At 36.8% G+C, this 14,733-nt stretch overlaps 1 protein-coding gene across 1 annotated transcript; it reads right to left on the minus strand.

Annotated features, from left to right (window-relative positions):
* Nucleotides 1-12,923: 12,923 nt before the first annotated feature.
* LOC113072298 (haloacid dehalogenase-like hydrolase domain-containing protein 3) lies at nt 12,924-14,721 on the minus strand. The gene is made up of 3 exons (XM_026245315.1): nt 14,404-14,721; nt 13,956-14,320; nt 12,924-13,665 (listed from the first exon to the last, which is right to left on the minus strand). Exons 2-3 carry the CDS (start codon nt 14,283-14,285, stop codon nt 13,270-13,272), a joined length of 726 nt encoding a protein of 241 aa, XP_026101100.1. The 5' UTR covers nt 14,286-14,320; nt 14,404-14,721; the 3' UTR covers nt 12,924-13,269.
* Between the last annotated feature and the right edge of the window lie 12 nt (nt 14,722-14,733).

Consider the following 14,733-nt stretch of genomic DNA (forward strand, 5'->3'; position numbering starts at 1 on the left):
AGTTCTGATGGCACAGTCTGAATAGAGTTGAAAGCAAGTTCTGATGTGGTAATGACCGATCCTTTGCTGAAATACATTTTTAGAAATACTGTCATATTGGACTAATAAATGGGTTAATCGCATGTATGAGTTATCTCTCACAGTTGAAAACATACACAAAGGCATTGCATTTAAAATTATCAGCAGTGAAGTATTCAGTATTTACCTGAATAGTAGCACAGTGACTCTGAGGAATGAATGGAACTTCTTCAAATTAAGTGTAAGCTGTAATAAAGTACAGAAAGTTACAATGAAACTATGAGAAATATAAAGTATTTATGATTCATTAAATGTAAATAATTAATACGTTCATAATTTGAATGATTATATAGTGAATACAGTATGTGGGTTTGAACTCACAATATCCTCAACAAGCCTAGCCCTGTTTATGAAAGCAGGAGACTGTCGATCATTGAGGTCATCTATGAAAGCATCTTTAGAGTGGAATTCCAGCTTAATTTTCACTTCATTTACTGGCTCCTCTGTTGTAGATGATTCTGCTACACTAGTAGTGGATATTTCCGCAGTAGTTGTGAACGTGGAAGTCTTTGTCGTTGTAGATGTTTCTGAAGCAGTAGTAATTGATGTTTCCGCCTCAGTTGTTGTGAGTGAGGAAGTCTCTATTGTTGAAGATATTTCTGCAAAACTAGTGGTGGAAGTTTCAGCAGGTGTTGCTATTGTGGAAGTCTCCGTTGTTGTAGATGTTTCTTCTACATTGATAGTGGATGTTTCAGCAGGAATTATTGGGATTGTGGATATATATGTTGATGTAGATGTTTCTGCTGCAGTAATAGTGGGTGTTTCAGTTGCAGGTGTTGTGATCATGGAAGTCTCTGTTGTTGTTGATGTTTCTGCCACAATAGTGGATGATCTTTCAGCAAGAGTTGGTGTGAATGTGGAAATATCTGTTGTCATAGATGTTTCTCCTACACTATTAGTGGATGTTTCACCAGGATTTGACGTAATTGTGGAAGTATCTGTTCTTGTAGATGTTTCTGCTTTACTAGTGGTGGATGTTACAGCAGGAGTTGTTGTGATCGTGGAAGTGTCTGTAGTTGTAGATGTTTCTGCTGCAATGGAAGTGGATGTTTCAACAGGAGTTGTTGTGGTTGTGGAGGGATCTGTTGTTGTAGATTTCTCTGCAGTGATAATGGTGGATGTTTCAACTGGGGTTGTTGTAATTGTCGAAGTCTCTATTGCTGTAGATGTTTCTGCTGCACTAGTGGTAGATGTTTCTGCTGTAGTTCTTGTAGACATTTCTGCTGCATTATTGGTAGATATTTCTGCAGTAGTTGTTGGGATTGTGGAAGGCTCTGTTGTTGTAGATGTTTCTGCTTTACTAGTGGTAGATGTTTCAGAAGGAGTTGTGATTCTGGATATCTCTGTTGTTTTAGATATTTCTGCTGCACTGGAAGTGGATGTTTCAACAGGAGTCGTAATTGTAGAAGTTTCTGTTGTTGTTGTAGAGGTTTTTGCTGCAATAGTGGTGGATGTTGCAGCAGGAATATTGTTGTCTACAATAATGGAGGATATTTCTACAGGAGTTGTCGTAATGGTCGAAGTCTCTGTTGTTGTAGATGTTTCTGATTCACTAGTGGTGGATGTTTCTGCAGGAGATGTTGTGTTTCTCAGTGACTGCAATGTTGGTGTTGATATTTCAGCTGTACTAAGAGTACTCTCATAGGTAGTTGAAATGGTAGTTGTTTGCGACTTGGTCATTGCTAGAAAAGATAAAAATTTAGTGTTCTGTTGAAGTTTACATATACACATTTTGTTATGTATTTAATGTTTTATTTGTCAAAACATTTAGAAAATTCATGTCAATTTTTTCCCCTTGCTAATAAAATCTTAAAATATGTTATAACTATGAATGTAAAAAAAAAAAAAAAACATTTTAGTCCCTACCCAAGCTGCATACCACATCTGACAAGAATCAGCCACTAGGTGGCAATATAGTATTTACGATCTCAATTCTCAATCTCATGTGGACTTCATTATGAAAAGAATATACTTTTCCGATGATAGAGGGCACTGCATGTTAAGAATATCATCAGAAATATTCAGCGTCTTTATGTACAGACATGTTCTCCACGAGTGTTTTAGAACCACCCTCCAAATTAATGTAGCTTGTTGGTGTTTTTTGTTGTTGTTGTTTTCCAATAAATGAATAATGCAATATTATCGTTACTGTAATACTATCTGTGACGTTGAATCACTTACTGATAAAAATCCATATTATAACAAAAGTTCTCCACTCCATTGTGGAAAACGTCAAGTGGTGAAGAAAACAGTCTGTAAAGTAAGCAATACATCACTTAAGATTTGTATACACAAATAAACATATTTTCCTTAATCAAAGGAAAATAAAGCACAAATCATTAATTCATTAAATTCATTCATTCATATTGCAATTTACAATTCACACATGCTGACCAAAGTACTGAACAATAAATATAACACATAAAATACAATAAAACATGAAATAAGATGAGTCACCTACCATATTGGTTAGAACATATAAACACACACACACACACTAGCTTTAATCCTTTTAAATGAAAAAAATTATAATAACACTTTCTCTATGGATGTGACTTCAGATTTTATGCGGGAGGTCGCTTTAGAGCCTTGGACCCACAACAGCAAAAGATAAATGAATAATTAAATAAATTATAAATGTAGTCTATGGGAACCACCAGTGTAAATTCAGACAATCAAACAGCATTTTAATTTAGTGACAGTTTCCGGAACTTTTACCCAGTGTCAGAAATAACAGTAGAGTACCTAAAACTGTTTTATTTTCTATTATATATATATATATATATATATATATATATATATATATATATATATATATATATATATATATATATATATATATATATAAAATTAATTTATATTAATTTAATATATGAACTGAATAAATTATCATAAAACACATTTAGTAACACTACACACACTACACACTTCTGCTACAATCAATTTACTATCCCTTTTTTAACTTTTATTTTTATTCATAATTCACATACTATGAGAAATAAATGCAATTATTTTTTTTCCTGTAGTCTGTTAAAATTCCCTGTTTACTTTATAATTAACACAAACATCTTTCATAAAAAATAGATTTATAAAATTACCTTACCTTATACTTGAGCAAATATCTTTTACACTAAACGGTAAAATTAAAATTGTTAATCCACTGTTGGTTTAGCAACTTCAAGGACTAGTTATCCTTTGCTCAAGTTTCAGCGCTTGACTCACCTGTAGCAATACTGCCTTAAATAGAATGCATGACGTGGTTGTTTTTTTCTTCTTTATTGAATTGCATAAATAAGCAATGGAATGCTACTCGGCAGGGGGTTATATTATTGTGTCTTCAACAGTGTGTGGTTCTCTCTCTCTCTCTCTCTCTCTCTCTCTCTCTCTCTCTCTCTCTCTCTCTAATAATAGCTGTGATGAAGATGCTAAATGAAGGTTTGCTAGGTTTTAAAAATAAACGACTTGACACCCCTGTCTTCGAAAGGTTGATGATGAAAATCTAAGCATGAAAATATCATAGGATACACACTTTTATTGAGTGTATTTTTTATGGAACCTTGGGATTACTTTTATAGAGGAATTCTAAACTTGCTTTTTTTGTTTATTTGGTTGAAATCGTTATATTCTTTGTGATGTTAGAAGCTTATCTTTCTGTTAAACTGATTGTCATTATCACTGATACAAAAGGTATGTATTTCTAAAAAAAAAATTCTAAAAAATGTATTTTTTTTTTATGAAAAATGTACCAATTACAAGCATATTTAACTTTCCTTGAATAAAACGATAATTTGCTATTGAAACAAATATAAAACTGGAAGACTTGGATTCGTATGTGGTAGATTATCATGCAGCACATTTACATATAAGCATGTTTATTTTTGAAATGTCATATGTTCAAGATGTCAAAAGACACCTGGTTAACCAAAGCATTCTTTAAATTCTCTGCTTCGGGAAAAGTTTCCCACATACACCTTTTGAAATTTTTTTCACTAGTTAAATTCCTAGTGCTGACTGGGTTCATGTAAACTAAAAATGTTTAGTTTAATATGAAATTGATCTATTTCTTTTAGGGTTGGGCAAGTTAATGCGTTATTATCACTTTAATGAATTAACTGATTAACGCAGACAATTATTTTATCTCGCATTAACGCAGTTTTTAATTATTATGAAAGTCCATTGCTCACTGGCTCTGAATACACATACAGACAAATCATGGGTCACAGGAGTGGAGCTCCCGATCAAATTATTTAGGCTAAGCATCAACATTCACAAACCACTGTCCACTGTTATTTTTAACAGAAAAGAATGCAACAAGCTCATAATCACGACTTCATAAATGGGAAACAGGAAATTTCCGATATCACGTGAAGACAGCATTGTTTTGTTAACTTTGTGGTTTATTATTTAGAGTAATATGGGATGCGGTAACACACGGCCCTCTCACAATATATTGCTGTACACATCAATCGCTTTTGCCACTCAGAAATATTCACTCAGTCATGCAGCACATATCAGGAGATCTGCACTCCAGCGCGGTTAGCACTCACACTCACTGATCTATTTATAACTGGACCGCGCTCTGGCCCACCTCTTCCAACTGAGCTTGGGACTATTAAATGGAGCAATCACACTAGCCAAAGAACCAGGTTTTGGGGGTTAAGATTGCCTAGTGTGAGCACAACCTAATTATTCTCCCGCATCCCGCTCTCACGAGAATCTACCTTCCCATCTAGTCTGCAATGGGTCTCACGATTGTGCAGGTTTCTAATAGGAAGGTTCCTGTTATAATGTTATGATCGAGGCTCTGAACTCTGAGCATAACTAGCTTTTCTATAACAAACTATCAAATATTTTCTACAAATGTCCTGGCAGTGACAAATAGCTTGTTTTATATTTAATTTAATTACATTAATGTTACCAGTTAAGTGTGTGTGTGTTTACTGCTGTGTGTGTGCACTTTGGACGGGTTAAATGCAGAGCACGAATTCGGAGTATGGGTCACCATACTTGGCTGAATGTCACGTCACTTCTTTATACATCTGTCTTACAACTACCAACCCGATTCCAAAAAAGTTGGGACACTGTACATATTGCGAGTAAAAAAAAGAATGGAATAATTTACAAATCTCGTAAAATTATATTTTATTCACAATAGAATATACATAACATATAAAATGTTGAAAGTGAGCTATTTTGAAATGTCATGCCAAATATAGGCTCATTTTGGATTTCATGAGAGCTACACATTGCAAAAAAGTTGGGACAGGTAGCAATAAGAGGCCGGAAAAGTTAAATGTACATATAAGGAACAGCTGCGGCAATATAGTGGAGCAATATCAGAAAGGAGTTTCTCAGAGAAAAATTGCAAAGAGTTTGAAGTTACCTGTATCATCATCTACAGTGCATAATATCTTCCAAAGATTCAGAGAATCTGGAACAAACTCTGCCCATGATCTTCGGGCCCTTAGACGGCACTGCATCACATACGGGAATACTAATGTAATGGAAATCACAACATGGGCTCAGAAATACTTCCAGAAAACATTGTCAGTTAAGACAATCCACCGTGTCATTAGCCATTGCCGGTTAAACTCTATAGGTCAAAAAGAAGCCATATCTAAACATGACCCAGAAGCACAAATAAGTACTCTTTCTGATGTTAGAAGCTTATCTTTCTTTTAAACTGATTGTCAATATCATTGATACAAAATATATATGTAATGTGGACGACTTGGATTCGTGTTTGGTGAGTAGCACATTTACATATAAGCATGTTCAAGGCGTCAAAAGACACCTGGTTAATCAAAGCATTCTTTACATTCACTGCTTCTGGAAACGTTTCCCGCATACACCTTTTTGAATTTTTTTCACTACTTAAATTCCTAGTGCTGACTGGGTTAATGTAAACTAAAAATGTTTAGTTTAATATGAAATTGATCTATTTATTTTAGGGCTGGGCAAGTGAATGCATAATTATAGCTTTAATGCATTATCTGATTAACGCAGACAATTATTTTATCTCTTTTTAGTTTTTTATTATTATGAAAGTCCATTGCTCACTGGCTCTGAATACACATACAGACAAATCATGGGTCAAGGAGTGGAGCTCCCGATCAAATTATTTAGGCTAAGCATCAACATTCACAAACCACTGTCCACTGTTATTTTTAACAGAAAAGAATGCAACGAGCTTGTTGAGTGAATCGTTTTGTTAACTTTAGGGTTTATTATTTTGAGTCATATGGGACGCAGTAACACACATCCCTCTAACAATATATTGCTTTACAGAGCTATTGTTTTTGCCGTTCAGAAATTTTCATGCAATCATGCAGCACTTATCAAAAGATCTCCACTCTGGCATGGTTAGCGCTCACACTCACTGATCTATAAAAAACTGAACCATGCTCTTGCCCACCTCTTCCAACCAAGTCAGGGACTGCTAAACGAAGCGATCACTCTAGTGAATGAACCAGAATTTGGGGGTATCTACCCGCCCATCAAGTGTTGTCCCGCGCTGCACTCTGCTGCGATGGGTCCCGCGATCATGCAGATCTCTAATAGCAAGGTGCCTGTTGTAATGTTATGATCGAGGCTCTCGACTCTGAGCACAACTTGTTTTTCTATAACAAACTATAAAATATTTTCTATAAATATCCTGGCAGAGACAAATAGCTTATTTTTAGTTTAATTAATGTTACCAGTTAAGATTTACGAGATATTTTACCTGCTACTACGTAAAGTGTTTGTAAACCAAATGTTTTTGCACTTTTGTTCATATAGCAGTACTTTTAAATGAAAAAAGATTTAGCATTTTCCAACATGACAATGCCAGACCACATACTGCATCAATTACAACATCATGGCTGCATAGAAGAATGATCCGGGTACTGATATGGCCAGTCTGCAGTTCAGATCTTTCACCCTTAGAAAACATTTGGCGTATCATAAAGAGGAAGATGCGACAAAGTAGACATAAGACATTTGAGTAACTAGGAGCCTGTATTAGACAAGAATGGGACAACATTCATATTCCTAAACTTGTGGAAATTGTCTCCTCAGTCCCCAGACGTTTGCAGACTGTTATAAAAAGAAGAGGGGATGCCACACAGTGATAAAGATGGCCTTGTCCCAACTTTTTTGAGATGTGTTGATGTCATGAAATTTAAAATCAACTTATTTTTCTCATAAAATGAAACATTTACTCAGTTTAAACATTTGATATGTCATCTATGTTGTATTCTGAATAAAATATTGAAATGTGAAACTTCCACAACATTGCATTCTATTTTTTATATACAATTTGTACAGTGTCCCAACTTTTTTGGAATCGGGTTTGTACAGTATTGTTCAAAATAATAGCAGTACAATGTGACTAACCAGAATAATCACGGTTTGTTCGTATATTTTTTTATTGCTACGTGGCAAACAAGTTACCAGTAGGTTCAGTAGATTCTCAGAAAACAAATGAGACCCAGCATTCATGATATGCACGCTCTTAAGGCTGTGCAATTGGGCAATTAGTTGAATTAGTTGAAAGGGGTGTGTTCAAAAAAATAGCAGTGTGGCATTCAATCACTGAGGTCATCAATTTTGTGAAGAAACAGGTGTGAATCAGGTGGCCCCTATTTAAGGATGAAGCCAACACTTGTTGAACATGCATTTGAAAGCTGAGCAAAATGGGTCGTTCAAGACATTGTTCAGAAGAACAGCGTACTTTGATTAAAAAGGAAAACCTATAAAGAAAACCTATAAAGAGGTGCAAAAAATGATAGGCTGTTCAGCTAAAATGATCTCCAATGCCTTAAAATGGAGAGCAAAACCAGAGAGACGTGGAAGAAAACGGAAGACAACCATCAAAATGGATAGAAGAATAACCAGAATGGCAAAGGCTCAGCCAATGATCACCTCCAGGATGATCAAAGACAGTCTGGAGTTACCTGTAAGTACTGTGACAGTTAGAAGACGTCTGTGTGAAGCTAATCTATTTTCAAGAATCCCCCGCAAAGTCCCTCTGTTAAAAAAAGGCATGTGCAGAAGAGGTTACAATTTGCCAAAGAACACATCAACTGGCCTAAAGAGAAATGGAGGAACATTTTGTGGACTGCTGAGAGTAAAATTGTTCTTTTTGGGTCCAAGGGCCACAGGCAGTTTGTGAGACAACCCCAAACTCTGAATTCAAGCCACAGTACACAGTGAAGACAGTGAAGCATGGAGGTGCAAGCATCATGATATGGGCATGTTTCTCCTACTATGGTGTTGGGCCTATTTATCGCATACCAGGGATCATGGATCAGTTTGCATATGTTAAAACACTTGAAGAGGTCATTTGCCCTATGCTGAAGAGGACATGCCCTTGAAATGGTTGTTTCAACAAGACAATGACCCAAAACACACTAGTAAACGGGCAAAGTCTTGGTTCCAAACCAACAAAATTAATGTTATGGAGTGGCCAGCCCAATCTCCAGACCTTAACCCAATTGAGAACTTGTGGGGTGATATCAAAAATGCTGTTTCTAAAGCAAAACCAAGAAATGTGAATGAATTGTGGAATGTTGTTAAAGAATCATGGAGTGGAATAACAGCTGAGAGGTGCCACAAGTTGGTTGACTCCATGCCACACAGATGTCAAGCAGTTTTAAAAAACTGTGGTCATACAACTAAATATTAGTTTAGTGATTCACAGGATTGCTAAATCCCAGAAAAAAAAAATGTTTGTACAAAATAGTTTTGAGTTTGTACAGTCAAAGGTAGACAACTGCTATTTTTTTGAACACACCCCTTTCAAACTAATTGCCCAATTGCACAGCCTTAAGAGCGTGCATATCATGAATGCTGGGTCTTGTTTGTTTTCTGACAATCTACTGAACCTACTGGTAACTTGTTTGCCACGTAGCAATAAAAAATATACTAAAAACCTTGATTATTCTGGTTAGTCACATTGTACTGCTATTATTTTGAACAATACTGTACTTGCTACATCATTAGAAGAATGGCATCTATGCTAATATTAGTCTGTTTCTCTCTTATTCCAAGGTCACTGTAGCCACCAAATCCAGTCTGTATCCATATCAGAGGGTCACTGCAGTCACCCGGATCCAGTATGTATCCAGACCAGATGGTGGATCGGCACCTAGAAAGGACCTCTACAGCCCTGAAAGACAGCGGAGACCAGGACAACTAGAGCCCCAGATACACATCCCTTGTAAAGACCTTGTCTCAGATGACCACCAGGACAAGACCACAGGAAACAGGTGATTCTTCTGCACAATCTGACTTGCTGCAGCCTGGAATTGAACTGCTGGTTTTGTCTGGTCAGAGGAGAAATGGCCCCCCAACCTGGTTTCTCCATAGTTTTTTTTTCTCCATTCTCTCACAGATGGTGTTTTGGTTCCTTGATGCTGTGGCCTCTGGCTTGCTTAGTTGGGGTCACTTCATTTACAACGATATCGTTGACTTGATTGCAAATGAATGCACAGACACTATTAAAACTGGACAGATATGACATCACTGAATTCAATGATGAACTGCTTTTAACTGTCATTTTGCATTATTGACACACTATTTTCCTAATGAATGTTGTTCAGTTGCTTTGACGCAATGTATTTTGTTTAAAGCACTATATAAATAAAGGTGACTTGACCTGACTTGACACATGATTTTCCAATTATGTATTATAAATGGTTATGAGTTCAACCTGTAACTAAGTAAATTCCATTGGAAAGACAGATCAAAAAGTGGTTTGGAGAAGGACCAAATAGAGCTTTAAATAGAGCTTCAAACTGTTTTGTTCCAACAGTTATTTATTTATTTATTTATTTACCTGCTCATTTAAAACTGCTAAATTCTAATGTACAGTATTGTTCAAAATAATAGCAGTACAATGTGACTAACCAGAATAATCAAGGTTTTTAGTATATTTTTTATTGCTACGTGGCAAACAAGTTACCAGTAGGTTCAGTAGATTGTCAGAAAACAAACAAGACCCAGCATTCATGATATGCACGCTCTTAAGGCTGTGCAATTGGGCAAATAGTTGAAAGGGGTCGTGGTTTAAAAAAAATAGCAGTGTCTACCTTTGACTGTACAAACTCAAAACTATTTTGTACAAACTTTTTTTTTCTGGGATTTAGCAATTCCTGTGAATCACTAAACTAATATTTAGTTGTATGACCACAGTTTTTTTAAAACTGCTTGACATCTGTGTGGCATGGAGTCAAACAACTTGTGGCACCTCTCAGCTGTTATTCCACTCCATGATTCTTTAACAACATTCCACAATTCATTCACATTCTTGGTTTTGCTTCAGAAACAGCATTTTTTGGATATCACCCCACAAGTTCTCAATTGGATTAAGGTCTGGGATTGGGCTGGCCACTCCATAACATTAATTTTGTTGGTTTGGAACCAAGACTTTGCCCGTTTTACTAGTGTGTTTTGGGTCATTGTCTTGTTGAAACAACCATTTCAAGGGCATGTCCTCTTCAGCATAGGGCAACATGACCTCTTCAAGTATTTTAACATATGCAAACTGATCCATGATCCCTGGTATGCGATAATAGGCCCAACACCATAGTAGGAGAAACATGCCCATATCATGATGCTTGCACCTCCATGCTTCACTGTCTTCACTGTGTACTGTGGCTTGAATTCAGAGTTTGGGGGTCGTCTCACAAACTGCCTGTGGCCCTTGGACCCTAAAAGAACAATTTTACTCTCATCAGTCCACAAAATGTTCCTCCATTTCTCTTTAGGCCAGTTGATGTGTTCTTTGGCAAATTGTAACCTCTTCTGCACATGCCTTTTTTTTAACAGAGGGACTTTGCGGGGGATTCTTGAAAATAGATTAGCTTCACACAGACGTCTTCTAACTGTCACAGTACTTACAGGTAACTCCAGACTGTCTTTGATCATCCTGGAGGTGATCATTGGCTGAGCCTTTGCCATTCTGGTTATTCTTCTATCCATTTTGATGGTTGTCTTCCGTTTTCTTCCACGTCTCTCTGGTTTTGCTCTCCATTTTAAGGCATTGGAGATCATTTTAGCTGAACAGCCTATCATTTTTTGCACCTCTTTATAGGTTTTCCCCTCTCTAATCAACTTTTTAATCAAAGTACGCTGTTCTTCTGAACAATGTCTTGAACGACCCATTTTCCTCAGCTTTCAAATGCATGTTCAACAAGTGTTGGCTTCATCCTTAAATAGGGGCCACCTGATTCACACCTGTTTCTTCACAAAATTGATGACCTCAGTGATTGAATGCCACACTGCTATTTTTTTGAACACACCCCTTTCAACTAATTCAACTAATTGCCCAATTGCACAGCCTTAAGAGCGTGCATATCATGAATGCTGGGTCTCATTTGTTTTCTGAGAATCTACTGAACCTACTGGTAACTTGTTTGCCACGTAGCAATAAAAAATATACGAAAAACCTTGATTATTCTGGTTAGTCACATTGTACTGCTATTATTTTGAACAATACTGTATATCGTGTGTTATGGGAAGTGGTGCCTGTGGTGATGGACATTGCGCGAGTATTTTTTTTGTAATTTACTTTCTGTGCTTCATATACCTTATTTTGGCTTCATTTCTCTCCACATATTTTTATTCCATTTTATTTATTTGTAGAGCAAGTAGTTTTTCCCTGAAAGGAACCCTTACTTGCTAAATAGATGCCAATAAAGAGCCTTTAACATCCATGGAACTTTGCCACAGCAAAAAAAGTTATTTTAGATTAAATCCATCCTCACACTAAATATACAATTGTTCTTTAGTGGAACTGTTCACTGAAAGGTTCTTATTTTGCATATTTCATCTTAACTGCTCTTAACCTCGATCTCCTCTCCCTTGCTTCTTCGACCACGATCCTCTGTTGATGGGTTTCTTAATCCCATTAAGCTTTTCAATTGGATTGCAGCACAGCCCCTCATAGCCGACTGGCTGATCCTCCAAAGCCAGCTTTGTTTTAAGAGCTCTGCTTAGGGAACTCCAGCAATATACACAATACACTTATGGAGCAGCGAGATACCACAAAAGAGCGGATGTATTCTAGTGTCGATTATGTGAACATCACCTGAGGAACAAGCAGGAAACAGCGACTCTGTACGGGGACAATATTCACCGTCTCTGTCCTGCTGGTGTTTGCCCTCATTTCAAAATCTTCTCATCTTATGGAAATTCCACAATAATTGAAGAGCATTATCATCATCTTATTGTATTTTTGCCATTCTCATTTTTGCCCCAGTTCTTTTTAATATCAAACCATAGCTGGTATCTGCTGAAGCAGATGGGAAGGAATAAGAGGGTTATGTGATCTCCTTCACCATCTATCCACAGCAGCCTCTGCGCTGAAACAATGATATCAGCTCTCTACAGAAACTGCCCCTATTGTTTTTTAATATTATTGTCTTGAACTATTTCACTGAAAAAAATTATATTCTGATCCGTACAAAAAAAAAACAACAATTATATTATATAAATAATTTTGTTTGCTTTTCAGCTGATGTTATCAGTCATATCATGAAAATGTTCAACAATGTTTAAAAGTTCAACTGTCACACCAACTTAAAGTAACAATGTCCCTCATAGTCTATTACAAGACATTTAATGTGTTTTAATGCGTTTTTGTCTTTAACTATAGGTTAATTTATTTAATAATCTATATACAAGTCGTAATCGAGTTATTATTTGCCAATTTATCACTAAACAATTGATTGTTAATTTCTTTATATGAAGAGTACATTTGCAAAAACATCAATTTTTAAGAATTTTCAAAACTCATGTTTTGATAAAGAAAATTTAGCAAATAAACTCTTCATAGAGCGAGAGAGAGAGTGTAACTGAGACCATCAGTCAAACCTTTATATTTGGGGACTATATCTGACCAGTATTTTACCAGATGCTATATCTACAAATGACTGGTAACAATCTGACAATTTTCACAAACAATATATAATTTATTGGCAGATTAACAATAAAATAATGTATTGGCAATTACGGTTTTATTAAATCTTAACTTTTAAAAGAACATGATTTTTTTGTTTTCCTGTCCCACATTGATGTTTCAGCTTACGTCTCGTTTCATCAAATAAAACGTGCATCTGGGAAAAAATATGGTCCATTTAAAATGTGTTTAACCCTGCAGCAACATTACATAATCATCAGCTGCACTGGATAAAATGTGTGCACTCTTCAGTCTGCATCCTGTTTTAATCGAGCTGGTAGTTCATCTAGGCTCTGTAATCTATGCTGTGGAGGAACATCAAGGTGCCCGTGACAGTCTTGTCTGTCAAGCAGGTAACCTCTAATACCCAATGAGTGTGAGGTCAGGTAGTCCTTCACAAAATGGTCCCCAACGTGAACTACACTGGAGGCTGGAACACCACACCGTACCAGTGCCTGGATAAAAATGGCAGGGTCTGGTTTAGCAACCCCAGCATCTTCTGAGGTCAGCAGAAATGAGAAGTGATTGAGAAGTCCACATCCCCTCAGGATCCCTTCCAAACGCTTGTCGAAGTTGGAGACTACGCCTTGCTCGAGTCCTAAAGCGGTGCAGAACTTGAGGGTGCTATTAGAATCAGGAAACACCTGATGATGACACAATCTGAGATTATAAACATCCATCTTCCTCATTTTAGAGTAAGTGTAGCATACTTCAAAATAACAGTATGAACTTGCCTACATGTAATCTGTTTCAATTAGTAATTTATGAGGTCGAGAAATAACTGGCAGTGGAGATGTGTATTGAACGAGCGCCCCCTGCAGGGGATTTTGGAATTAGTAATAAAACCCGCTTAAAATATTGAAACAATATAATTTTGAAAGAAAAAACAACAGTTTTAAAGGCTAAAATATCTTATAAGTAAAATACCCCTTACCTCCCAGTTTTCTGGTCCACAAAAGTTGTGATAAAGGTTGTGGGCTAGACTGTCCAGTAAAGCAGGGTCATCTACCGCACACTGGGCAAAAGTGTCCCTCACTAGTCCAGTCCACCACACCTGGCTGTTCATGCCCACAGCTCTGCCATAGTTGGGAAATAGGCGTAATTGCTGCCGGTAAGTCTGTCTGAAAGCAGTTTCTAGCTGAGCAGCTGGCACCTTGAGTCCTGCTCTCTCTGCTTCGAGGCAGTACTGCTCTCCAACCGAGCGGCGGACCTTTAACAGGGTGTCCTTCACATCCCATAACACCCAACGCACTGGCCCTCGCATCACAGACACGACTGGAAACCGACACGTCTTATGCTCTGATAACAGGAATGACACATAACCTACAGAAGCTAACGTAAGGTTGAAAAGCAAGGTGATAGAAAGAAAATAGTGTGCTTACTAGAAGTTGTTTTCCTCTAGGGGGCGCCTGGCGGCTCAAAAGCCGAATGCCACATTGAAACGCATTTAAATCTCAATGATTGTTTTTGTGCCGCTGGGGATATTTGAACCCTAAAAACACTATCATATAATAAAATAAAATAATTAAAGATTTTTCAATTGAAAGGATTCTGTCATAAATTGCAAATGTCAACCAACAACATTAATGCCTCATTCAGAGTAAACAATAACAACTGTGCTTGGTCCATTGCGAGAAGCGATGAGAAAAGCAACCTGTATCACGTGAAGATGTGCTACTTCTGCAGTGGCCTGGACGATTATTTGTAGCCGA

Source organism: Carassius auratus, unplaced genomic scaffold (assembly GCF_003368295.1).
Source record: "Carassius auratus strain Wakin unplaced genomic scaffold, ASM336829v1 scaf_tig00008745, whole genome shotgun sequence".
Classification (NCBI taxonomy): Eukaryota; Metazoa; Chordata; class Actinopteri; order Cypriniformes; family Cyprinidae; genus Carassius; species Carassius auratus.

Bases quoted from the DNA above. Each gene is read 5' to 3' on its own strand.
- LOC113072298 (XM_026245315.1), bottom strand. From the start codon at position 14,285: ATGCGAGGGCCAGTGCGTTGGGTGTTATGGGATGTGAAGGACACCCTG. The intron at 13,666-13,955 runs GTAAGGGGTATT...TGTCATCATCAG, and splicing joins GTGGACCAGAAAACTGGGAG to GTGTTTCCTGATTCTAATAG.